Source organism: Eschrichtius robustus, chromosome 4 (genome assembly GCF_028021215.1).
Source record: "Eschrichtius robustus isolate mEscRob2 chromosome 4, mEscRob2.pri, whole genome shotgun sequence".
NCBI lineage: Eukaryota > Metazoa > Chordata > Mammalia > Artiodactyla > Eschrichtiidae > Eschrichtius > Eschrichtius robustus.
The window spans coordinates 109,398,054-109,424,876 of record NC_090827.1 but is presented as its reverse complement, the minus strand read 5'-3'; the positions used below and the strand labels follow the sequence as shown (position 1 = coordinate 109,424,876).

At 39.5% G+C, this 26,823-nt stretch overlaps 1 protein-coding gene across 8 annotated transcripts in view; it reads left to right on the top strand.

Annotated features, from left to right (window-relative positions):
* CC2D2A (coiled-coil and C2 domain containing 2A) overlaps positions 1-26,823 on the top strand; it is a 133,538-nt gene that overhangs the window by 93,675 nt on the left and 13,040 nt on the right. For all 8 annotated transcript variants that reach the window (XM_068543200.1, XM_068543204.1, XM_068543199.1 and 5 more), the window contains 11 exons: positions 1,621-1,824; positions 3,455-3,547; positions 4,519-4,610; positions 8,011-8,178; positions 10,939-11,044; positions 11,236-11,345; positions 12,498-12,594; positions 13,541-13,639; positions 16,533-16,709; positions 21,529-21,732; positions 26,577-26,666. In XM_068543200.1, coding sequence (XP_068399301.1) covers positions 1,621-1,824; positions 3,455-3,547; positions 4,519-4,610; positions 8,011-8,178; positions 10,939-11,044; positions 11,236-11,345; positions 12,498-12,594; positions 13,541-13,639; positions 16,533-16,709; positions 21,529-21,732; positions 26,577-26,666 — 1,440 coding nt within the window. The remainder of the gene's footprint in view (positions 1-1,620; positions 1,825-3,454; positions 3,548-4,518; positions 4,611-8,010; positions 8,179-10,938; positions 11,045-11,235; positions 11,346-12,497; positions 12,595-13,540; positions 13,640-16,532; positions 16,710-21,528; positions 21,733-26,576; positions 26,667-26,823) is intronic.

The window sequence follows — 26,823 nt, the reverse complement described above, 5'->3', positions numbered from 1 at the left end:
AATTAGATTACCTTTTAGGTTTCACTGAAGTGTTTTTGATATAAACTGCTTGTATCTACCATAACATTCAAAATTCTTTCTTCAGTGAATTTGTAAATAAAATGGAACATTAGTCAGTAAATGATTTCTCTTGGTGACAAATACAATTGCTTTTACTCCCAAGTTCATAATTCCCACAGAAACCTAATAACCAAGTAGATGATCCAGAAAGTGGCCATAGCAACACATTCCGTGATCACGTTTCTTAGTTCGAGTTCATCAGTAGGGTAACTATAACCAGGATGAAAACTTTCATTTCTCCCCTAGTGATTCTAAGAGAAGCCCCAAAGCAAGCTTTGGTTTATTCTGACTTTTATCTTCATAAAATCTCCTTCCAACATGATACTTAGTACATGTTGATACTTACTTAGAGAATTATTAGAAAGAATAAATTATCTTATTTAACCAAAACATTTCTTGCATAATTGGTGAATGAGTGAAGTCCCAATATATGTCTTCATTGTTTCATTTTTGTTTTATTAATTAAAATGAAAATATCCACCTTAAAAAAAAAAAGAAAGAAAGAATAGGCCATATTACCTGAAGTGTAGCCTATTCCATATAAAGCTTTCAAATTATTGATATGTTTCAATGACTAGCTTTAAATTGACAATAATACAGTGCATATGTCCCCTGCATTTTTTTTTTTTTCTTTTTAACTATTTGCTTCCCATAGAAGGACAAAACACAGAGTTTGCCTTCCTGACTGGCCTCTTTTTTACGAACCAGGATTTTCACAGCAGTATCACCTTTCCCATCGCAAAGCTCCATCAGATCTCTGCTCCCTGAGGAGGAGCAGAGATCTGCCCAGGAGGAAGTTGCATCTAGCAAAGCACCCAGCAGAGGCGCAAGCAGACACCTGGGCAGAGTGCAGCCCACACCTGCTAGTCTCTCAGTGGTGCTGAAGCCGCACTTTCTGTGCCAGGGTACAGGGGCATCGGAGGCTGGTGCTTGGGTCCATCTCTGGTTCACTTTTCTCAGTGACCAAGGCCATGAGGTGCTGTGCAGGGACAGGAGAGCATGGCTGTGGAGCCAAGTGAAGCTGATCAGCCTGACTCTAGGGCCTTTATCTACATTTGTGCATAAAGTCCAAAAGTTATATTTTAAAAATATTTTAAAATATATTTAAAATGTTAAAGTGTAAAAATATTTAGATATTTAAAAAATACATTTAAAATACATACACTTTATATTCCCTATGTATATGAATAATCTTATTTGCAGTAGGCACTTGGTAATACACTGATATAAATCTCATATTTTTCAGTCTGTATATTTTCGTGACAACTGTTAGAGGAGCGTGCATACCCAAAATGAACCTTTTAACTTTTATTTCTCTGGAAAAATGATTCATGATACTTTTTATAGCTACTAAATGAATATTAGTAGCTATAAAAGGCAGAGTAGCGTCTGTCTCATTACCATAATATTTTAGTGTATTTTCTCTTTAAATGAAATGATGGATGTTTCAAGTCTCTCTGTCTAAAACTGTTAAAACGTCATTCCCAAAAGCTCAGTGCCAAGTTTCTTTGGGTGAAATCTGCCTGTTATCTAGAGTTTTGTATTTCCTGGTTTTTATAGGTTGCTACCAGTGGTGAATCCTACATCCCTGATTTCTTTCGACTGGAACAGCTACAACAGGAATTTAACTTTGTTTCAGATGAGGAATTAAACAGATCCAAACGATTCAGGCTTCTTGGTCTTAGAAGCCAAGAGGTGCCAGAATTCCGAAATTATAAACAAATTCCAATGTATGACCGAGAAATTATGGAAAAGGTATTCCAGGTGAGACATTGCCTTATTTTATTATTAATAAAATAATAAACTATCTGCTGTGCCATTTGGTATACTATTATGTATGTATTTTGTTGTTGCTATGTTCTCAGTAGCAATATTGGTTCCTCTTTTGTAGTACTTTACATAACCTTCCCATTATGTTTCTTGAATCCAATGTTTAAATAATATATTTGTCTCAGTATAATGACATCTAAACTAGGAAAACTTAGAGTTGTAGGGTTGAAGAGTCTCTTGAGTGTTAATGTGGCAAAGGATTGTGCCTTAGTCAGGAATTCAATGCCATTTTAATCCAGTAAGTATTTACTAAGCACAAAGCACGGTGGTAAGCACTGCAGGGAAAATAGGTGGGTAGGATTTGAGCAGCCTTGGGGTGGGGGGCCAGGAAGGAAGTGGGGAACAGTTCTGGGCACCCTAGACAGGCAGCAGGATGCACAAAGCCTTGGCAGAGGAGGGAACGTGGCGGGCGTGGGAGCAGGGAGCCTTTGAGGAGTTAACAGGTAATAGGCTTGCGTATATGGGGCAAGCCCGTGAAAGCCAGACAAGTCTGTGTTTGATGAGGTAAAGGGAGAGCCATTAGAAGTATATACCAGGACTGTATGATTTTTCATGCAGAAATTATTCTGGGAGAATATTTTTGGTTATTTGGTTCTTTATATTAGTTTGGACTTGTGATTATAAGTGATAAAAACCCAATTTGAACTAGCTTATGAACGAAGGGGAGTTTATTAGATAATGAAATCACAAAATAGAGTTAAACATCTAAAACATGTGAATGACAGGAGTTCATCTGCGTCTCAAAGACACCCAACTATTGCCAGGCCCCTTCGCCATCCTGCTTGGGCTTCCCTTGGTATGGTGACTTCATTTTCCCCCATTGTAGACAGATTTCTCTATTTGATCACTTGGTCACCAATATCATCCAAGTTCACGTCTAGTAGCCTCAGCCAGGAGGGAGAGGTGTGTCCTCTTGTCCCGAGTTTAAAAATCTTGGGGACAACTTTTGAGCCACCCAGCCTGGGTTAGGGGCCACCCTGGGCATTCAGCTGTGACCAGGGAAGGAGTGAAAGGGAACATGGCAGCTCCCTAGGTACCCCATGGAATTTTATTGATAGAAAAAAGAGAAAAGTGCAGTGGCCTAAGAAGACAAAGCCAAAGGCAGCCATTCCTCTCCTTCAAGTAGGTGACCCAAGTCAGCTGCAGCCAGACACTATTTACTATTTCTGTAATTGCTTTACTTGAAATATAAAAGGCAAAAATTAAGCAGGGGCTTTGGCCCTGCTTAATTGTTTGGGTGAGCTTAGCATCTTGTTTGGGTGAGCTTAGCATCTTGAACTACAGTGACTCTACTATCTCTATTTCTTTCTGCATGAGCATTGTAACTTGTAATTACAGATTTCTCTTCTACTTACAAGGCAGTTCAATCAACTAACTCCAAATCCTGGATACTGCATCAAAGATCAATTCTGAACCAAAAGTTCAGAGGGAAGCAGAAGGAACATTTAGAACCATAATTTGTGACTTAAACCACATGTGATAAATAATTCTCTAATCTCAAAAAGGGCATGAGAGAGTACTGGTATTTTAGAATCATAAAAGTATGGCTTCCTTTTAATTTTAGGACTATGAGAAACGGTTACGAGACAGAAATGTAATTGAAACCAAGGACCACATAGATACCCACAGGGCCATAGTAGCCAAGTACCTCCAGCAGGTAAGGAAAACCATTTTAAACAGTCCTCATAGGGGAAAAATAGTCAACATCCTAAGGTTGGAGGAGGGAGGTCTCTATTCTTAACCCCTGTAGGCTTATTTTCTCATAATTACAGATTAAAATTGATTAACAGCTATCTTCAACTTTGGGACACGGTTACTTGGTTCTCCTTTGTATTAGTTTGGACTCATGAGTATAAGTGATAAAAATCCAATTTGAACTAGCTCAGGAACCAAGGGGAGTATATTCAATGAGGAAACGCTGAAAACACTAGGATGTGTCTCAGTTTATTATTAGTGGTTATCTTAAGAGTGGGTATGATTACAAGGAACTTAACTTTCTAAGTCATGATTTTTTTTGTTAATATTTGAATGTTTGCATCTTATTACCTTTGTAATAAAAAAAGAAGTTTTATAAACGACATACTAACTGCCCTTCTGCACTAGAAAGTCAAAATATCCTTTTGTCCTTCTTCCTTTAATTTAACTTATAAGAAACGCCCTAGTGGCTAGAGTACATTTTTCTCATCCGATTGATCTACCCTGTAGCTCATGTATAAAAAAAAAAAAAGAATATTTATGACATTTAAGAAGTCCTCTATTTAAAGAATAATTAGGTAGCAAGTCAGTTTGAATAGGGGAAGAACTTCAGAATCAGTTCTGAAGTGTGTGTGCTTCGAGACGTGTCCTGTTTTTTGTAGTTGTTCATTCATTCATTCAGCTAAATTTTACGATCTTATCTGCCAGGAATTTTCCCAGGTCCTGAGAATATAGCAGAGAACAAAATAGAATCCCTCTGCCTTAGGGAGCTTATGCTAGTGAGGAAAGCTGGATGATTTATAATAGGAAGAGGTCAGAGCTGCGGAGAAAAGTAAAGGTGGTCTGGAAAGCTGCACTGAGGTGACATTAGAGCAGTGAAGTGTGCGTTCATAGAACAAGAACATTTTAAATAAAACATATTTCTTTCCTCAGGTTAGAGAATCAGTGATAAATCGTTTTCTAATTGCAAAACACCATTTTCTTCTTTCGGATTTGGTAGTAGAAGAAGAAGTTCCCAATATCAGGTAAAAAAAAAAAAAAAAAAAGAGACCTTTTTGTTATTTCTTTTAAAATTATTTGTATTGTATTAAAAATTTCATATAAATATAAGATTTTTGTCAGTGTATAGTGTGCATTTGGGCCCCTAATAATACTGGAAACTGGTAAAGCCTGATTAATGCCTAATGTTACACTAGTTGGGGCGTTTCTGTTAGAACAAGTCACACGAGATCCTCTCCATCACATCCAGTGGACCCCATCTCACCTCCCACCACCTCCAAGTGAACCTCACCAGCCTTGGCTATCTTCTCATTCCAGTCACATGAAGTTTTGACAGCATCCCCTCCAGCAGATCATCCTCCTGCTTTCCTCACCTCCCTATGCCGGGGTCTCCTTTATTCTCCCATCACAGGGCAGTGGGGGTGGCCGAGAACTTGCCCACTGAGATTCTGGGTGGCATGGAGAGGTCTGGGTCCAGCACCACAGCTGGGAGACACAGAGCTGCCATGTGTTTGGTGAGGGGCAAGGGCAGCAGGGAAAAATGGATATTTACATGGAAGTTGGGAATTGACTGTGTTTATTTGCTTGATTGTCTCCCTATCATTTAGAATAATCCTCAAATGGTCTCAACTCGAGGTGGATGCATGAAAGATGAAAGAGAACTTTCTATACTGGTGGGCTTGCACAGTCTATTAACCTCATGACCCTCCCTGTGATTAAATCTCTTGGTCTCCTGAAAAGGTCATTTCCTATGCATGTACTTCCTCTCCACCATCAAGTTGGCAAGGAGACAAAAAACTGTGCAATCCATGGCAGTCCCTTATTTGGCTTTGCCTCCATCCTCGTACAGAAGGGAGGCTGTGCCCACATAAATTCATGCAAACCCTCTCTCTTTATTCCAGGCCCAGAGCCCAGTCATTGAATTTTTTTTTTTTTTTTCAGTCATGAAAATTACACTTTAGAACAGATGATGATTTTTCATGCTGTTTTTCCATTTCTTTTCTTTTTCTTTTTTCTGCTTTACTTTCTGCATTAAGTTCTGAAGGCTCAGGGTATGTTCTTCCTTCTTTTAATTCTGGTTTGTTCTTGGCTTTAAATTAAAATATTTCTGTATATAATGGTCCCAGCCACCAAGGTGCTCTCAAACTGACTGTTAGGGAGGCAGCAAAGTCTCATGATAGGAGGCACCTCTCTGAGAGGGAGAAAGTATTGAGAAAAGAAGCGTTGTGCCATGTCACGACCCCCAGCAAAGGTTTCTCTCCGAGGTCCCCAAGTTTGGGTTAGGTGGCTGTCCTGGCAGAGGGAATAAGAAGATGAGCTATAATTTGTAACAACATGGATGGACCTTGAGGGCATTATGTTAAATGAGATGAGTCAGACAGAGAAAGACAAATACTATATGATTCTCACTTATACGTGGAATCTAAAAAAAAAGCCAAACTAATAAAAACAGAGACTAGAATGTTGGTCACTAGGGGTTGGGGGCGGGGGAAACTGGGGAGATGTTTAAGGGTACAAACCTGTAACCAGAAGATAAATCAGTCCTGGAGATCTAATGCACAGCATAGTGATTATAGTCAGCAATACTGATTATAAACTTCAGAGTTACTAAGAGACTAGATCTTAATAGTTCTCACCACAAAAAAAGAAATAATAGTTATGTGAAGTGACAGATAGAGGTGTTGGTTAATGCTACAGTGGTAACGTATTGCCATATATAAATGTATCAAACCAAGACATTGTACACTTTAAACGTATACAGTGTTATATGTCAATTATATCTCAATTAAAATAAAAAATAATTTAAAACGTACAATAAATCAAAAAAAGAGATTTGCAAAAATGTAAAACAGTGTCACTCTCCTGACACTCTTTGTGTTGGAAAGGATAGTTATTTTTCATAATTTTATACCATATTAACATGTAATGGGCTTATTCTTGTCTTAAATGAGTGAATGAATAAATATATGCAAATATTAAAAGAAGCAGCAGCTGGGCTGTGTAGTCAGGGTGATCTGATCTTGAACCCCAGCTCCCTCTCCTCCTATTTAGCAAATTCTATCACCTCTTGGAGCCTCCAGTTTCTTCATATGAAAAATGGGATAAATACACTCGTAAGGATTAGAAATATTATACATAAGGCACCTAGCACTCCGCTTGAACCAGAGAAGTGCTGGTAAATGGTGACTCCTCTGCGCTCTGTGGGACGGAAGACCTTGGGAAGCAACTGGGAACAACAGCCCCCGGAAGCCCGTTGGAGCCGTCATCTCCCCGGCTGGCATGTGTGTCTTGGAAAGAGGGCTCGGGTCCAGCAGGCCGCCTGGGCAGCTCTGATACTCACAGGGAAGCAGAGCAGCGTGAGGGTTGCCGGCCCGAGGCCGGCTCTGCGCCGCTGGCTTTGTTCTGTGGCTCTTGGGCATAGTCATCAACGTCAGCTTCCTGATACAAGTCACAGTTGTGTTTCTGTTTAGTCTCTGGGGCAGAATTAAGTTATTTTCTCCATGGCCCTTTCTCCCTCGTGATTCACCGTGTCGCTTTCATCTTCCAGGAAGTGTTAATGGAGGTCATCTCAGTGAGAGGTAGAGAGATGTGAGAGAGGGATCCCCCTGCCCCGCCTCCCCCTCCCTTCCTCCTGTCTCCATCCCCTCCTTTCTCCAATATAATCACTGGCATCATAATCATTGCCATTGCCCCAACAGTCACTACGTTAGGGCATCTAATGCTAGACCAGTGCCAGGGTGCTCTGTACACACCTCCTCACAAAATCCTCTCAACAACCCCAAGAGGTAGGTATTTCCATTTTGCAGATGATGAAACAGAGACTCCAAGAGGTGAAATAATTTGCCCAAGGTGAGCAGGATTCACACCTAGTTTTGCCTAACTCCAGAGAGTGAGGTATCCCTGGAAGGGCCTGAGAAGGCTGTGAACATCAGCTGCCATGTGAATGCAGCAGGCTAATGAGTGCTGCAGGGACCCAGGAGAGGGAGCCCCCCTTCGGGCTGATGCGGCTGGGCCTCTGGGGAAGGGGAAATAGTGGCCCTGAAAAGTGGTAAAACTGCAACCGAGTGGGTGGATGAGGAGGAAGGTGGAAGGAGGCATTCAGCGTGCAGGACTGGCATGAGGGAAAGCGGACAGTAGGAGAGCACAGGCCACGTTTGAGGGGCTGGTGGATAAGCAAGGCAGAGAGCCAGCAGGAAGTGCAGGGAGGGACCAGAACATGAGTTTCACCCTCTGATTGGCAACAGCTAAAATGAATGTTAATAATCTACACAGTGGGCTCTCCCCCATCTTGGGAGAACTTCTTGAAAAGACAAGGAGTTTTTCAGGGGCTTGTGAGGGACCTTGGGGCAGCGTTTGGGAAGTTGTCTCAAGACTTTCCAGATCTTTCTTTTCCCTAGCATCCTAATCTTGTTCTGTAATCATTAGCATTTTGGGCCTGAGCCTTTTCAAGCTGGCAGAACAAAAACGACCACTGAGGCCAAGGAGAAAAGGTCGGAAGAAGGTGACAGCCCAAAACCTGTCCGATGGAGACATAAAGCTGCTGGTGAACATTATCCGGGCTTATGACATTCCAGTGAGGAAGCCAACGACAAGGTGAGAGCCCTCCGAACAGCCCTGGGATGGAATGTGCAGGATCCAACCGCTTTAGAGCATGTTCACTCTCGTTTTTAACATAGTTGTTACTCTGTGGGGGCCGAGGGCAGGGATAGTGGGGAGGAAGAGAGTTCTTGATGAAGTCAGGGCCCTATTGGTTGCAAGTAACAGAACCAAGTCAGTCAGTTTAGGGTAAAAAGGGGATTTACTGGGAATATCTCATAGAACTCAAGAACAAGAGGTACAGTAAACTGCATGGTAGACAGTAAAGATTAAAATGGCTTTTTCAGAGGCCCCATTGTCTCTCTTGCTTGCTTCCCTTTGTGGGTTTGCTTCATTCTTCTCTGTGTGATGGAAGTGGTCCATCCTGTCAAGGTACCACCCACCAGGTGTCAGCTTCCCAGGAGTGAATCTGAAGGTCCTAACTTGGGTCAGGTGTTGATCCATGTCTAGTCACCTACAGTCAGAGAGGCTGGTCACAAGGACCTGTCCTGAAGATGGGGGACAGTTCTCAGAAAAGTGGGTGAGAGCTGGGCAGATACCAAAAGGTGTATATTCTAGATTCTGAAACATGTGTTTGAGCACAAAACTGTGACTTCTCTTTTATCTGCTCAGAGAAGTGAATTATGTCTACTGTATTTCATTACATCGGGGCAATGGGGAAACCCCTCCCCATAGGTAAGGTGAGCCAAAGTTTCTTATCCCCTTAGAGAACAGAGATGGAAGGACCAAGAATTACTTCTCTTTGCTGGTGCCCTTGTCAGTGTAACGAGGGAAACTGTAATTTAGTGTACATTCACCGTGTTCTAGGCACTATGCTAGGCACTTTCATTTATATTATTTCACTTAACTTCTCACTACTATTACTGTCTCCATTTTACAAAAGGGAAAATGGAAATGAAGGGAGCATAAGTGGCTTGCCCAAGGTCATCCAGCTCTCTGATCACAGAAGCACACCCCGCTAGCCTCTGGCATCTTTTGCCCCTAGGGTCTTCCCTTTAAATTATCCACCCCCTATTAGTTTACCCTACTTTATTTTTCTGCTGACTAACTCTTCCACCCATTACAGAACATCTGATCATCACCAGCTATTCTCAGTGTTTTGTTATATGTAAATGTCCATTTAAGTTCTTGAATCTGTGCCATAGCATTGCTTCCTTAAGCCACAGCCCAACATTCATCTTGACTGCATTAAAGCTTAACTGTGGGGTGAAAAGCTGTTTTTTTAAAAAAAGATATATAGGTGTTTCTCTTATTTTTGGTTTCCATGAAGTTTTTTAAGAGTTAAACCATTTCATTCAAATAATTACAGGGAAGCATAGTTGATCCTATATGTTATACATTTCAGTGTAAATTCATCAAGTCAGTTCAAATATCAACTCTTGCACTAAACCCACGCAAATCTTAACCTTCTACCCTTGCAAATAAACTAAATAGGATTTTTCAACTCCTTCTCTGCACTCTTATGGCCCATGCCCACCCCTCTAATCTAACATATATCCCACTATATTGTGATTATTTGTTTATCTAGTTTGAGCCGAAGTTTATCTTATTTGCCTTTGCAGCCCCAGTGTCTAACACAGGGCCTAAAATATAGTAGGTACTTAACAAGTGTTTGTGTAATAATGTAATTGACAGTGTTCCAAACAGGAAAAGGTTTTCTCTGGCAGCTGTTGTGTTAAATGTTCTACGTTCATTGCCTGATAGTTTGTCTGAAACCCTTTCTGTGAAAAGGTAAAACAGTCTGGTGGAAAAAGACAATTTGTACTTTGCTAAGCAAATGAATGTGAAATACTTGGCAAACCATAAAATTAAAAACAAATAGGCAGGGGCTTCCCTGGTGGCACAGTGGTTAAGAATCCGCCTGCCAATGCAGGGGACACGGGTTCGAGCCCTGGTCCTGGAAGATTCCACATGCCGCAGAGCAACTAAGCCCGCGAGGCACAACTACTGAAGCCTGCGCGCCCAGAGCCCGTGCTCTGCAACAAGAGAAGCCACTGCAATGAGAAGCCCGTGTACCGTAACAAAGAGTAGCCCCCGCGCCCCGCAACTAGAGAAAGCCCACACTCAGCAACAAAGACCCAATGCAGCCAAAAATAAATAAATAAAATAAATAAATTTATTTTAAAAAACTGAAAAACAAATATGCAAGTGGGTTGTTGGGATGAGGGGGAAGGTATCTGGGAGAGGATCTCTGGACATGACCTTCATTTCTTCCCTTAAGAATGGCAGCTCAAAAGGGAAAGAGGGCAAGACTCATAGATCCTAACTCAAGCTAGGAATCCCTGACCACCTTTCCCATGGATGCTTGGCAGGCCCAGAGAGAGATGTCTTACCTGGGATATGTAGCTCATGCTTACTGGAGAGCGCATGTTCAAAGAAAATACAGTGGGAAAGGACCAGAATTGGATGGAGGCAGGGCAGGCTGGTTAGGAAGCTCAGGATTCTGCTACCTGAGAGGGATTGAGCTTCTCAGTTACGGGGGAAAAGGCACCCATGAGAGAGCAGAGAGAAGAGGTCCCTTTCCTCTCTTCCAGCCAGACATGCACGCCTATGGATGAAAGTTGGGAAGGCTCTCGTAATCACTAGGTGACTGAGGAGGACCAGAGCATGCAAAAAGACTTCTGAAGCATCAACAAGCTTAGAGAGTATGTCTGTCACCATAGCCACCAACACCATACAGCTTTGGAGAAACCGTCTGCAAAGTATATAATTCGACTTTGCATGTCATTTATTTCTTTCATACATTTTCTCTCCTAGCAAATTCCAGCAGCCATCGAGATCTTCAAGGACTTTCAGCGAAAAGCATGCTGCTTCCCCAGCCACACAAAGCCCAACCCCCAGTGCTGACTACCCCCTCGGCCAGGTGAAATACCCCAGTGCTGGATCTCCACTTAGAATCTTGCCCCTTCTATTTTTAAGAATTGCCTAGAAAGTTCATAGTCTGTTTTCTGCCTAGTTTTCTTTGGAAACACACTATTTAGAAACATATTTTACCTCTGTTAGGATCGAAATAATTCTACTAACTGTTACAGACTCTTTGCTCTTGATTTTAAGGTTTTAGTACGTCCTTTTGTAGAAGTTTCATTTCAGCGAACAATTTGCCATACAACTACAGCTGAAGGTCCAAACCCCAGCTGGAATGAAGAACTCGAACTTCCATTTAGGTAAGCATATTTTCCTCATTCTACAAGTGACTCCAGTCAAGAATAAAATGGGAAAATATCTAACTTCTGAAACTTGGGTTCATTGTTGGGACACCCCACTACTCTCCAGGCTCTGGCTTCTTACAGCCCAAGCTTCCCAGTCCCTCAGTCCCACAGCCCCTACACTGCTTTGCTTTTCTTCCCCATCTCCCCAACTCTGGAAGCTTTAAGTAATTTTGAAGCTCCCTAGTTCCCATAAATTAAGCTTTCTCCCTCGTCAGAAATACATAGGCATTTAAAATTTTTGATGAAATGATTTTACATATTTAAAAGACTCATTATTTCAGATCTTGAAGCAACCCAGAAATTATCTAGTCTAGTGCTCTACTTTTATAGAAAATAAACTAAAACCTAAAGATGGAAGTGACTTGCTTAATGCCAAATAGTAAATTAGAGACTGAGCAAGGGTTAGAACTAGTTACGTCAGAAGGGAGAAACAGATACCACTCTTATACATAGTACAAGCAAAAAGAATGAGAAAAGTTAAAGGCAAATGCTCAGCAAAATAGATGCAGTAGCCTGGTCTCGAGCCATGCCATGGAGAGGCCTGCTTGGGCCAGGCCTGGCTGGACTCAGAGCAGGTGGTGTTATAGGAGATGAACCTCACCCCTCCCTTGCTTTACTTATCTGTGGGGAAAGTGAGTGGGAAGCAGGGACCATCCAACCAGCCACATAACAATAGGAGGTTTATGACCAGGGAATGGTCTGACAGAGAAGCACCTTCCAGAGCCCAGTTGCTTAGGAAGTCCACATACCAGCACCAATATCAGCTGGAGACCTTGTATGTAGCCCGTCCGCTGAGCCAGCTCAGCCCTGGCCAGCTGGCTCCCTGCAAAGCTCACCATGGTTGGGAGATGATGTGAGACTCACCAGGACAAGCCAGCAAAAGGGTTTGTCTGTCTGCACGGAGCCTGCAGTCTATTGCCTTGCCATTTGAGTATAGGTACTACGTTATAGGGTCTCTGTGCTAGAGAAATCCTTTAAATGAGACAACTGCCATTAGTCCTCCTATCTATGCTCATATTCAGGTATTTTTCCAGTTTGGACATTTTAGTACTCATTATTTCTCTTTTGCTCTTTTCATGCTCCCTGATCATGGGTGCCCATTTGCAGGGCCCCCAATGGGGATTACAGCACCACCAATTTGCAGTCAGTGAAAGATGACGTGTTCATCAACATTTTTGATGAAGTTCTATATGATGTCTTAGAGGTAAGTTCACGTTTTTGAGAAAGATGTCTGTATTCATTTTCCTATCCTCTACCCATCGTGTAAGTCCTGTCAGGGAGGAGAAAATTTCCCCTTAAGCTTGTGTGTTCTTTTGGCTGGTCTAATAATTAAATTGACACAAGACAGATTAACAGGGGAAAAATAAACAACTTTTAATTTTGTTATGTACAAAGGTCTCATAGATACACGATCTAGGAAGTGACCAAAACAGACAGCTTTTACACCTTTTAGACAAAGAAACAATAAATTTGTGAAGAATTGACAAGACATAGATGTTTGGTTTTGGGTAAATTAGTAAAGAAATAACAAGGTTTGTTTGTACAGCCTCCTCAGCCCTGGATTCCCTGTCTCTGGTGATAAGGATGCCTCTCTCTCTCCCCCCAGGTGCAGGGAGGGCACCTTTCACACAGGAGATTTATTTCCTGCTTTCTGCAGACAAAGGAGGGTCAGAGTGTTCTTGCACCAGCTGCTTTTCAAGTAACTTGAATTCAAAGTAATCCATATGCCACTTTGGCATATTTGGGGGCAGCCTGCCCTGAGCCCCATCAATCCCAAAATTTGGAATGTTTGAAACCTGACCTGTATAAATGGGGAAAGAAAGAAGGGAGGAAGAGAACCAGCTTTTTTATTTTCAACTTGACTGTCTGCTATGATCCAGGAATTGTACTAGGAGATTTTTATACATTGTCTTAATTTTAAAATACCCCTACAAAGTAGATTGTTAAATCCCTAATTTATTGATGAAGAAACTGAGGTTCGGAGAAGTTCAATGACTTTCCTAGGGTCACAGAGCTATTAAGTGTCTTAACCAGAATGTGACTTAGATCTGCTTAACCTAAACCTACCGTGCTTTCAGCTAAAATCCTGCTGCTTTCCTACTTCCTATCCGGAGTTGTTAAACAATTATTACTTCCCGCCCCTCCTTTAGGACGACCGTGAAAGAGGAAGTGGAATCCACACCCGTATTGAGAGACACTGGTTGGGATGTGTGAAAATTCCATTTAGCACGATATATTTCCAGGCAAGGGTAAGCATCAAAAGTAAGAATTTCACAGGAATAGGGAACTGCTCTATCCATTTTTCCTGTTAAAGGTTTTTTTGTGGAAGTATACCCTTAACACTGAGAGAACCTATGTGCAAGGCCACTATTGGAAAGATAAAAATCACTATATAAAGCCATTGATCTTCTGTCATATTTGCATGACTTATTAAAACATCTATCTTCCTTACAGTTAGTAGTTAATGTACAACTTTGCCGATCTGAGAATTTTTTAACTTTTAAATGAAAGTGAAGAAGGTAGGACAAAGTAGAAACTTGTCAAAAATGACAAAAGTGGAATGGATAGATGCCTGAAAATAACTTGAAGAAAACAACCAGGTCAGTTGATGGCCCATTTTAATCAAATGCTTTAATGTTTCCAGAGTCCTCAGTATTTCAAAAATGAAAAATGGTTGGTAGAGACTTGCTCAACTAAAATACCATTCTTCAGAGTTTAACAGTTTTGCTTAAGGGGATCCATTAGGTTAACAATTCTTGAATGGCATAGTAGCGCTAATCTGAGACAGTTAAAGATTCTGAAATGGCTTTAATATCCCAGTATTAAATCCATAGCAACAGGAGGCTTTGAGCCAAAGACTGTGTTAATCTCACACAGCTACAGAGGAAACAGTTTAAATCCACATGTGATGACCACATAGAGCAAATGCCGCCTGGGTCACAGTCTCAAGCAAGGCCAAGAACAAAACTCAGGTGTGAGAGGCTTGGATTGGTTGGAATTTCAAGAATCATTTGGAATTGCAATCCTCCCTAGACCAAAGGGACTGTCTACAGGTGATGCTGCAGCTATATGTGTGCCAAAAATTTTACATTTCCCACTTCGAATAGATTTGAAATGAAAAAAATTTTAAAGAGCACATCATTTTGCAAATCAAACTGCCCATGTTATTTGACATCACATTTGGAAGGGTACTCAGAAGTAATTACTCCAAACTCCTTCTTGATAAATGAATCTCCTTTACTATATCCTAGTAATACCCATACTCTCTAGAAGTAGGGACCTCACTACCTCATAAGGTAGCTTGCTCTCTTTCCAATATCTCTGTCATAAATTTCTTCTTTAATCTGTGCCATAAGCTAAATTCCTCCCTGGGACCCCCATTCCTAGGTCCTGGTTTGGAGCTACACAAAACAAGGAGACTCCTAATTCGGTAATAATAATAGGAATAACTATATTTATCAGGTGCATATTATTGATATATACCATTTCTAGCTAGTTTATATGTCACCTTAATTAAACCTCACAACAGCTCAATAGACATTATGATCCCCATTTTATAGATGAAAAAACGGAAGCCTAGAAGGGTAAGTAACTACTCAAATCCCAAAGTTTACAGCAGATCTGGGATTCAACTTTTACCAACTTCCAACATTTTACATTGGCTTATCCTTGAAGAAGGAGATTGGTAAAAGTAGAGAGACCTATTCAACTTTTGAGTTTATACATCTCAATATTGCTTTTGAGAATGATTTTATCACATTTGTCATTTTAAAAGTTTTGTCTGATTCCAAAGCTCACGGTCTTAAATGAACCGACAGGGGACATTTGACAATATCTGGAGACATTAGTAGGGGTGCAACTGGTATCTAGTGTATTGAGGCAGGAATGCTGCAAACACCCTACAATGCACAGGACAGCCCTCCGTAACAAAGAGTTCTCCGGCCCCAAACATCAACAGTGCCCAGGGTGAGAGACTCTGTCTTAAATTCTTACACTTCAACTATTTGGAGACAGTGTCCATTCCCTCCTGGCTCATCTATCTATTCTACAGACCATATGTCCCCAGTTATTTCAGCTGTACTTTATACGGCGCTGTATTTATACTCTTCTTCTCCTTGTACCCTCTCATCTGCCTGGGTAAAGGCTTTGGGGGAACTCCACCAATGTAAAGAGGAAAATAAATAAGAGCTTCCTTCATTCCTCTCTAGAGGGCATATTCACTGAAATAAAGATTGGATTCTTTGAAAATCTGTGAATTTCAAAGTCTAGCCCTGAGTAGTTTTGTAGTACTAGACAGTCTTCCATAAACTTACTGTTGCTTTGACTACAAAGGAGTAAAAACTTCTGCCTTTTTGAACCTCTACATAATTTAGGTCATTTTATGTAAGAGGCTTGTAATTCGTTCAGCCTACATTTATTGAGCACCTCCTGTGTATACAAAACACTGCGATATACTGGAGACAGGTGATACAAAAAAGAGCACAATACAGATTCTATTTGCAAAGAACAATTATCTAAAAGAACATGATAAATATGCACACAACAGTGAAGTCTGGCAGAATGTGTCAATGCAATAAATGAAAGAAGCAAGTTGTATGTAAGGCTGGTGGAGATAAAACAAATCACGAAGGAGATAACATCTGACCTGAGCCTTGAAAAATGATTAAAATTCTAAAAGGTGGAGATGGGAAGCTGAGGCATCCCAGAAAAGGGGACTGGCTGCCAGCTAACACTTATTGAGCACTTATCACAGGACAGGCATTTTTCTTAGTGTTTTACATCTATTAATCCATTCAGCATACATAATTACCCTACAAAGTAGATACTATTATTATCTCCTTTTTACAAATGCACAAGCTGAGTCACTTCGAGTTTAATCCAGGATTTGAACACAGGCACCCTAGTATTGGAATCAACTTGCATAACTAGCACATGTTCTACTGAACCAAGCAAAGAAGGCAGGGAAAGAGAGAGCCCTTGCTGTGACAGCTTAAGGAGACAAGCCTGGAGAGACGGGGTGGGCCCTGAATACAGTCTGAGCAGTTTTTACTGAATTCATCAGATGATGATGAGTTGACACTTACATTTGAACTTCTGTTGGAAAATCACCAGGATGTTTACAGAATTGTATTTTCTTCACAGATTGATGGGACATTTAAAATCAATATTCCCCCAGTTCTTCTGGGCTACAGTAAGGAGCGAAGTGTGATTATTGAGCGGGGTTTTGACGCTGTCCGAAGCCTGAGTGAAGGCTCCTACATCACCCTGTTCATTACCTTGGAGCCTCAGCTGGTTCCCGGGGAGTCGGTTCGAGAAAAGGTAACTGCGTACTCTCTGGAATCGCATGTCTGACGCAGACGGAACCTGAGAAATGCTTGCTAGGCCATGCTTTTATAAAGTTGTACTGAATGGCACAAGGAGAGGTTTCCTTACTTCAGTATCCATTCATTACTCTTTCGGTTTGGACAGAATGAAGGTTAGAGAACAGCTGTGTGGGTTTGTACTTCATTGAGTCAATAATTAGGTCAATAAGCAATTTAAACTTTTAGCAAAGCAAAACAAATATAAACATGCTCTACTTTTAGAAGAATTTTCTCATTGGGTAGAAAATGAAATATGAAAGTAGAAAAGCAGATTGCTTTATTATCTTGACACTTACTGGCAAGCGTGCCGAAATGCATTTCTAAATCTGACCTCAAGTCCCTGGTCACGTTGTATATTGAATCAATTCATAGGATCATAAAACCAGGTGACCTTCAGGGGTCACCACAATTTACTTCAGTGCCTTCGGACAGAAACAAGTAAGTATACGCACAAGTACTCTAATTTTGCACAGCTCTAGAGAAAAAGAATTTCTAGAACTTCTATTTGTTAGCAACTGCTTCCCAACCTTCAGAATTGGGAGATACTTTCTTAATGTAACATACTTGTGCAGCATTGATGCATACTGCCCTTATCAGACTTGGGAGAAAGATTGATCATGACCTCTTATTATTATAAACTAATACAGTAATGACAACCACCAACAACATGTGCTGAGTTGTCACTCTGTCCTGAGCACTCTGTCAGACATTGACATGTGTCCTCTCTCTGAATACTCACAGTTGTCTTGTATGGTGGGTCTTCAACTAGGAGATGAGGAAAATGGGGCTGAACTGTCCAAGTTCACCCCGGGGAAGTAAATGGCAGCGCTAACAATTAAACATCTGTCTGACTTTAAATCATATATATTCAACAAATATTTACTGAGCATCTTCTGTGTGACAGGCATTTTTTAGGCACTGGGAATATAGCTGCCTAAAAAAGCAGGTAAAAATTCCAAATTGTTAACTACTAAGCTATACTGCCCAAATTATTATGCTGACTCTTTATCCACTGTAATTAAGACTCAGACAGAGATGAAAAAAAATGAGCACATTCCTGTTTCTTTTTCACTATTACAGTTTGGGTCACAGAGAAAAATACTATCACTATTTCCTATTTGCAAGGCATTTACAGGAAAACATGAAGGACTGTTGGAAAAACAAATCTATGAAATTCAAATTAACCTTATATGCTAGCCTTTGTCACTAAAGCTGTGACAAATATGTTCTCCAAAAAACATGTTAGAATATATACATTTCAAAATATTTCTAGGAAGGGAAACACGTTCAGAATGCTTTTCTTCATGTACAAATTCAAGAGAAAGTCAAAAAGCATGTTTACACAGAAAAATGCTCCCAGAGAAAAGACGATTTTGCTAGTTCTATGTATTAACAGAAGCAAAAGCAGTTAGTACTCCACCTGGAGATGAGCTTCCAAACCACGGGAGAGCAGTCTGTGACTGGGGCTGAAAAGCTGAAAAGCTGAAAACCAGAGGTGCCTTTGCACTTGGCCTTCTTCCCAGGCACTGACCTCCTACTGCAGGAGTTTTAAGGGTCCTATGGCCTTCCTTCCTTAAAATGAGATATCTAGGCTGTCAGCTGCTGCCTTCGGTGGCTTTTTACTGCCCCGCTGTGGCTGTATGTGGCATTTCTCTCAGACCTCCAAAATGAGGGCGTAAGAAAACGCCTCTGGAAGGCAGACTCTGCTGCTCCTTGATAAGGAAGACTTGTACACTGACAGGATCCTGGCGTCCTAAACACACAGTGGCAGAAAGGAGAGAGAAGCTCTTGCCCTAAATAGTAGGGACCACAACCTGGAATTGTTTTTCCACTGAACAGCAACTGCCAGGATTAGCCCATTGGAGTCTTCCCTCCACCATCATCCCATACTGAACCATTCCATATGATTTTTTAAAGATATTTACTCATGGAACTGTCTAAAAAATCAGTAGCAACTCCTGAAACTCTTAACACCCCCTACTTTACTCTGTCTCGATAAAAACAAAAGTTTTTAAAAATAGATTATATCTGTTTACGAAGTCTTCCTTTTATTCCTTTTCTTTTTTCTTTCTTGCTTCTGATAGATGAGTGACATGCTTAAAAAGGTACCAAGCATTTTGTTTTACTATTCATCAGCCAATAGTTATTAGGCATTAATTACCTGCTTCTGTCCTCTGCCACCTTAAGGAAGCTGCTGGGTCCCAATGTATGTGTGATCCCTTGGCAATGAACTACAGATGTCTGCAGTTCATGAAGAATAACTACCTTTGTCTTTTGGCCCATTTCATTTTGTCAGAAAGTTTCTTATTTAGCTCTGAATCAGGAAGTCACATGTCAATGTCACCTGCATACGGGGAGCTACCTCCACTGTTTCCACGTCCATAAAATCCATGAGCTGCTTCTTACATAAGCAGTGTGGCTGGGACAATTATTTCTGGTCAGTGGAGCTGCCACAGTGTAGGTATTCAAAGGGAAAATAAACCCATTCAGTTTTCTGTAAATATTTACATTAACCTAGAAGTTAAAGAATTGAGCCAGTTAAGAATCTTCCAAATTTCATGTTGAATCTAATTGTGAATTTGTCAGTTCCACCTTTATTTGTTTCATAATAAACAACCCAAATCCTTTTAGTATTTAGCTTTTGCTTGGCACTTCTTAGATTACCGACATGGCATACTACCCTTAAATTACGGTTTCAATCCATTAAATGGCATCCTTGTGGTCTAAACAAGTATTAATGATCATTAATAGATACCTATTAAATGCTTACATTATGCATGCTCAGTGCAGAGAAGAACACAAAATGACTGAAACATGGGCCCTGCTCCCAAGAAGCACTAACTACAGAGTCAAAATACACAGCAGAACATCCAGGTCCAAGTGGCAGAAAAAGTTTTACACATACTTTTTTCAATTTGGAAGTAGTCAGTACTGATTCAAGATTTTTACTGTTCTTTCTGGACACTGTCTATAGCTGCCTCTCTTTAATGCTTCCATAGCATACGGTGTCTATCCCTACAGGATCTCTGGTCAAGTGTTTCAAGAACCTGATTGCTTATTAATGTTCTCCTCCAGACTAGAAGTTTCTTGAGGGGTCTGTTTCATATACATTTATCCAGACTGCCTAGAACCCTTTAGACTTTCAGCAAACGTCTTTCAAATAATTGGATGCATCTGTAAATTAATGAGTTTAAAAGAAACAGGGATGAATTCAAAAGGGCGCTTTTCTTCACACCACCCTTGTTTCATAATTCTCAATCTTTCTAAAGTTACAATTATTTATACCCTAGAGTCTGCATACATCCATACCAAAGTCCTGTGAGCTCACCTTTTTCATTTATTTATGTCTTCATCATACCACCTATTCGGTAGCTACCATGTCTTGGCACTGTGCTGAGTAGGTGGTTATAACGACGACGATGATGATAATGTTAGGATTCAGATGTCAGGGCACATCCTATGAAGAATATACAGGCTTTTGGAAATGCCTCCATCCTATCTATCCACCACAACCGCTACCTCAATTTCTGAGGATACAGCAATCAAATTAGAAACAGGAGCCACAGTCCAGCTCCAATATAAGAGAAGCCAAGAACAATTCAGTATTCTAGATCCTATTAAAAGTCATAAAAAAATAACGGGATGTTCTCTGTGCTCTCATTCATTCATTCAACAACATTCGTTAAACACTTACCATGTGCCTACTATGTACTATGTACTATGTGTGTAGTATCCTTGATACTGAAGGTAAAAAACTAGATCAAAACAAAACCCCTGACTTCAAGAATCTTACTCTATGAGGGAGACAGAGTAAACAAATATATCAGCAGTTTTAAATGCTAAAATAAGTAAAGCAGAGTATGAAGGGGACATCTAGATGTATTTCCCTCCTCGAAAACAAACAAACAAAACTTTCAAGCACTGCCTAGAATGTAAATCTTACCTAAAAATTGATTTTCTAATAAAATTTTGAGTTTGTCTTAAAATCCTTTGAAACGTAAGCAACGATACATAAATTTTTATACTAAACAACAAAAATCTTGTAGAAACATTTAAATATCTGCTCTTTTCCATGCTACGTTTCAGCAATGGCTTGAAGGAAAAATGACACCCTAGGTCCAGAGACAATTGAAATCTGTTCTGTTTCAGCTGCTTTGAGTTACTTTAAAAAGTCTGGGAATTGGCTTATCTTGGATCAGAGAACCACTTAAAATAACTACTATACATTTGACGTTTCGAGTTCTGCTTCCCTTTACCTTGAGACCCATTACTATTATTTAGTACGTTGGTTATGGATTTAAAACTTTTTAACACATCCATATATACTTGTAAATTTGTTGTCCTTTTAACATGAGTTGCTTTACCTTTGCATTTGAGATGTTTGATTTCTGAGCCCTCTCCCCTCTAAAACCAACATCAAAATACACATAAAACTATTGCTTGGTCTCATCAATCAGAAGTAGTACATCATAGTTTAATTTTTATATGTTGCTTTATTCATCCAATAATTTCCATATGGCTGCTTGCCTGTTGACTACTTTCTTTCAATGCTGGTGAATATATTTTAAGTGTTTAATGAATCCATATAATTTTTAAATTATAAATATAATTAAATAAAGCTTCAGGAACACTGGGGCCTGACAATTTTGTAAGGGGGTCACTAAATCATACTTCCTGAAGCACACATTGAGTTCACGTTGACTGTGGGATCTGAACAGGTTCTACTGTATCTCCTGTAATGATATACAAACTCCATGGAGTCTTTATTTTTGAAGTTTGATTCTCAGGAAGATGAGAAATTGCTTCAAGCAACTGAGAAGTTTCAAGCTGAATGTGCCTTAAAGTTTCCAAATCGTCAGTGCCTGACAAGAGTGGTTGACATTAGTGGGAAAACCGTCTTCATTACTCGTTATCTCAAGCCTTTAAATCCTCCTCAGGAGCTCCTTAACACTCACCCCAACAATCCACAGGCAACAGCAGTAAGTATTTCACAGCCAATCGGTGTTGGTGCTAAAAAGGTTTTAAAGTTTCAGTATATCGCCCTCTTAATTACCATATTTCATAGTACCTAGGATAGTAACTAGATCAAGATCATTAATGATTAAAGTAATGATTGAAACTCCTTTAGTGCCATGAGGCTTACTTTCTTTAGAAAAGTCTGGAGGTACCAGTGAGGATAATAATCCTTAGTCCATTCTTTCAGGGAGCAATTAATTATTGAGTGCTTACTGTGCCCCTGACATTACATTGGCTGCTGGAAAACTAAAATTTGGAAGATGCTCTACACTTTCACAATGTCTTATACAAACATGTTTACATTATGTATTCTCTATAACTCTGCTAGAATTTGAACCTAGGCCTCTGACTTAGAACTCGTGCACGTTCTATTATACCAAGATAACTACTCAGTATTATATTTAATGCTGTAAGCATCATTAAATTCAAATTAAGCAAAAATTATTTCCAAGCTTTAAGTATGTATAGCATGTAGGCCATCCCCATAAAGCACATCCATACCAGGCCATTAAATACTCATGCATCATTCTCTGCCTGCAAAGCACCATACCTATTGCAATCTCACATGAACAGAACTGTACGCTGAATGGGCTATTCTTAAGTGGACAAGGTAACCCATAACTGTCTTTGGTGAGTGGATAGTACAGAGAGTAATTGCTGCTAGTAAGTCATTAATTTAGTAATTTAGGAACAGGGTAATGATATGCCTATTTGCAGATATAGATATATATAAAAAAACCAAATAAACATTGTGTTCTACATTTCATTTACTTTTTTTATTAATCAATTTTTATTAAAAACCTTAACAGGGACTTCTATTCTCTCTAGCAGAGTAGATGTGCAGAAAACTTCTCCCAGTAGAGAACACTTAAGAGTGATGAATAAAATATTTAAAACATGTTTTAAATCATGACTGAAATAGAAATAAGATGAGGAGGAAAACCCAGAGACAGGAAACAACAGGAAAGCAAGACTCCACAAGGGTGAGGGCTTGAAATAGTGTTTGCTCTGGGGTCACCCGTAATTCCTAATGCCAAGAGCTGGGTTTCAATGGGCCTCAAGGTTGCTGGAGATGGGAGGTAATGCATGGTGCTGGAGCATTGGGTTAGAGACTCAGCCTCGGAGCTGGGACCCTTGAAGTGTAAACTCACTTGTAGGTAAACTAGGAAATACCCTACCCTGCAGAAGAAAACCTGCCTGTCTCAGCCTTGACTCTGGATGGAAGAGAAAAAAGAAAGTCTCTCCTAAGAATTCCTAATCACTAAGCTGTACTTATTCACACTTGGGACTGAAATTTACACTACCTGTAGGACCTCAAAAAACTTCAATCGAAATTTAATTTCAAGAATTCCCTGTTGGTAATGCCCCTAAGTCCCTGTCAGAGCAAACACAAATTCTTCTAGGAGAACATCCTTTAAACTCAGCCTCAAAAAAATTCCACAGAAAAAGTTCCAAGCAACATGAACATATAAAAGATCATCAATGAAGAAATAAGTCACTATGAAGAAGGTAGGAGTTAGCAGAAACAACATTCTGCAGAATCGGGACACAAATTACCAGATTCAGAATATAAAATAGGTATGTTTAATAAGTTTAGAAATCTAGGGAATTGAAAATATAACAAAAGGACAATAGACTATTAGAACTGATACACAGCGTGTTAAAAGTACTACATGGAACTTGTAGAAATAAAGAATAGTTAAAATTAGAAACTGAACAAACAGTTTAAACTTAACATCAAATATAGTTGAATACAGAGTTAAATTAAATACAGTTAAATACAGAGATAATTCATGAATATACAGGCAAAGAAACTACTTGGAGTATAGCACAGAAACCGAAAAAAATGGAAGACATAAAGGAATGGTTAAGAGACGATGGAGGATAGAGGGAGGAGGACCAAATTGTGTTTAAAAGGAGAAAAGCAATATTCAAAGAGAGAGCTGAGAATTTTCAAGATTTGATGAAAGACAACAATGATTCAGGAAGCCCAATGAATCCCACACAAGATAATATGAAATTAAAATCCAGGTGTATAATTGGGAACAAAAAAAACAAAGATGATCTTTAAAACAGCTAGAGAGAAAGTGCAGATTGTCTAAAAAGGAACAGTAGGGCTTCCCTGGTGGCGCAGTGGTTGAGAATCTGCCTGCCAATGCAGGGGACATGGGTTCGAGCCCTGGTCTGGGAGGATCCCACATGCCGCGGAGCAACTAGGCCCATGAGCCACAACTACTGAGTCTGCGCGTCTGGAGCCTGTGCTCCGCAACAAGAGGGGCTGCGATAGTGAGAGGCCCGCGCACCACGATGAAGAGTGGCCCCCGCTTGCCGCAACTAGAGAAAGCCCTCACACAGAAACGAAGACCCAACACAGCCAAAAATAAATAAATAAATAAATAAATAATAATTTAAAAAAAATTTTTTTTAAATAAAAAGGAACAGTAATTAAAGTAACAGGTTTTTTAGGGGCACAAATGAAAGCCAGAAATGGAATGACATCTTCAAAAGGCTAAAAGAAAATAGTCATCAAACTAGTAATTTATATCCAGTGAAACTATCTTTCACACAAACATTGGGAGCATTTACAACCGAAAGATTCTCACTTAAGGAATTTCTAAAAAATATAAAGAGAAGGAAGGTTCTCAGAAAATCCTAGATGCAACACATAATGATAGGTAAAGAAAATGGGAAATTAGTGAATAAATCAACAAGCATTGTCTTCACAGTAATAATAAAAGCAATGTGGTTGAAAAATCAAGATAAAACAAAAATCCTGAAAAAAAATGTATACATGTCAGGACAGGATCTATGAGAGTATTTTAATGCCCTTGTATTTTCCAAGATGAAGGCAAAGATATTTATTAACTTTAGAGTTTAAGTTAAATATTCATATTGAAATTTCTATATTAACAACTTAAAAGAATCTTAAAAAGTGAGTAAAACTTCCGAACTAGCAGAAGATAAAATAACAAAATGGGGTAAAGAGAGTGTGGAGGGGAAGAAACATAGAAAAATTATAGAAAAATAAAAAATAAAAAGCACAGAATAAGGTAGTAGAAATAGTCTAAATATTTACCAATAATCACAATCAAAGTGAAGGGACTAAACTTTCCAGTTAAAAGCCAAAGACTGTAAAACTAGATTTTTAAAACAGTTTGTAGTGGAACTTGGCAAGCTGATTTCTAATATTTATACAGCAGTGCAAAGGGCAAAAAAATAGCAAAGACGATCCTGAAGAGAAAGAAGAACTCAGTGGGAAGATGTGCCATGTCATATCCAGATACTTATGAGACTGTAGTAATTAAGGTAAAATGGTATTGAACACAAATAACAAAGAGAAAAATGGAAGAGAATTTAAAAATCCAGAATGGGTCTACTCAAATATTAACCCACTCAAACCTGATGTATGACAAAGCTGGCATTGGAAATTAGTAAAAATTGACTATTACATAAATTGTATTGGGATCATTGATTTTACATATGGAAAAAAAAAAAAGATTCTTGCTTCACACCATTCAACAGATAGATTGAGGACTTAAATATAAGAGGCATTTTTATCTTTATGACCTGAGGTAGGAAGTTCCTTAAGCAAGCCAGAAAAAAGCACTATAGTAAGTCCGCTACATACGAACCTTCAAGTTGCAAACTTTCAGAGATGTGAACGTGCATCTGGTTTCAGCAAGGAACCAGAACCTGTGTCATCAGCATCAGGCGTGAGTGAAATTGCAGCTTGCCCTCTGTCTCCTATTGCTGGCTATCCTTCAGCTCTACCACCTCCCACCTCCTCTCCCTCCTCCAGTCAGTAACTCTTCTTGCCTGTTCACTCAGTGCCAGCCCCTGTATGCCAGCTGTTGGACTGTACTACTGTACTTTTCAAAGTACTGTACTATAAGATTTAAAATGTTTAATTTTTGTGTTTGTTTTTTATGTATTATGTGTGAAAAGTATTATAAACCTATTACAGTACAGTACTATACAGCCAATTGTGTTAGTTGGGTCCCTAGGCTAACTTTGTCAGACTTATGAAGAAATTGGACTTACGAGCTTGCTCTCGGAATGTGTTCTTATGTAGGGGACTTACTGTAACTGTAACCAGAAAGAATAAATTTGACCATATTAAAACTGAGAACTTGAGTTAACAAAAAACAGCACAAAGGAAAGGAAAAGACAAGCCACAATCAGTAGAGGACATTTACAACATATGTAATAGACAAAGGAATAGTAACTAGAATATATTTTTTTAAAACTACAAATCAATTTAAAAATGTACAAAATATTTGAATACAAGTTCACAGAAGTGGAAACATGAAAGGCCAATAAGCATATAAAAAGATGTTCAACCTCCAGAGCAATTACAGAAATAATGAGTTACAACCACAATGATGCACCCATCTTGGTTTCTAAATACTACTGCCCTCTAAACGGAACCAGGACTTCTTAGAGAAATGGCTGCTTTCAGGACTGGGCTAGGGAAAATACAAGATGATCTTGGAGAGTCTTGTTATACCAGAAAGTAAGGGGGGGGGGGGTGGGTGGGGGAAGAAGATGAGAACATTTCAAAGAGACCCAAGAGCCATTTTCTTCATCCGTAAAAGATGGATAATAACAATCTTCCTCAGGATGTTTGGAGAGGATTAAATGAGATAATATTAATACAACACTTAGTAAGCACTTGTGAGCGAGCATTTGTTTCATTTTGTTCACATAAATGTTTGTGATATATGAAACTTTCTTCCAAGAAATGAGATAGATGATCCAGCTTTCTATTTTATTAGAAAAATGATTACAGCTAATTTTGTTTAAACAGGAACTGGTGGCTCGATATGTGTCTTTGATTCCTTTCTTGCCTGACACTGTTTCATTTGCTGGTATCTGTGACCTGTGGAGCACATCTGATGTAAGTAGTTCTCCCTCACAGACTTACTAGTTTGAGCTGATTTCACAGAACATTAGTAAATGGCTTGCATAATTTTAAATTGCAACACTCATTAGTCATTATAAGAATCTACACAGCCATCTGTTTAGCAGGATGAGCTAAATTCTGAGGTACTTTT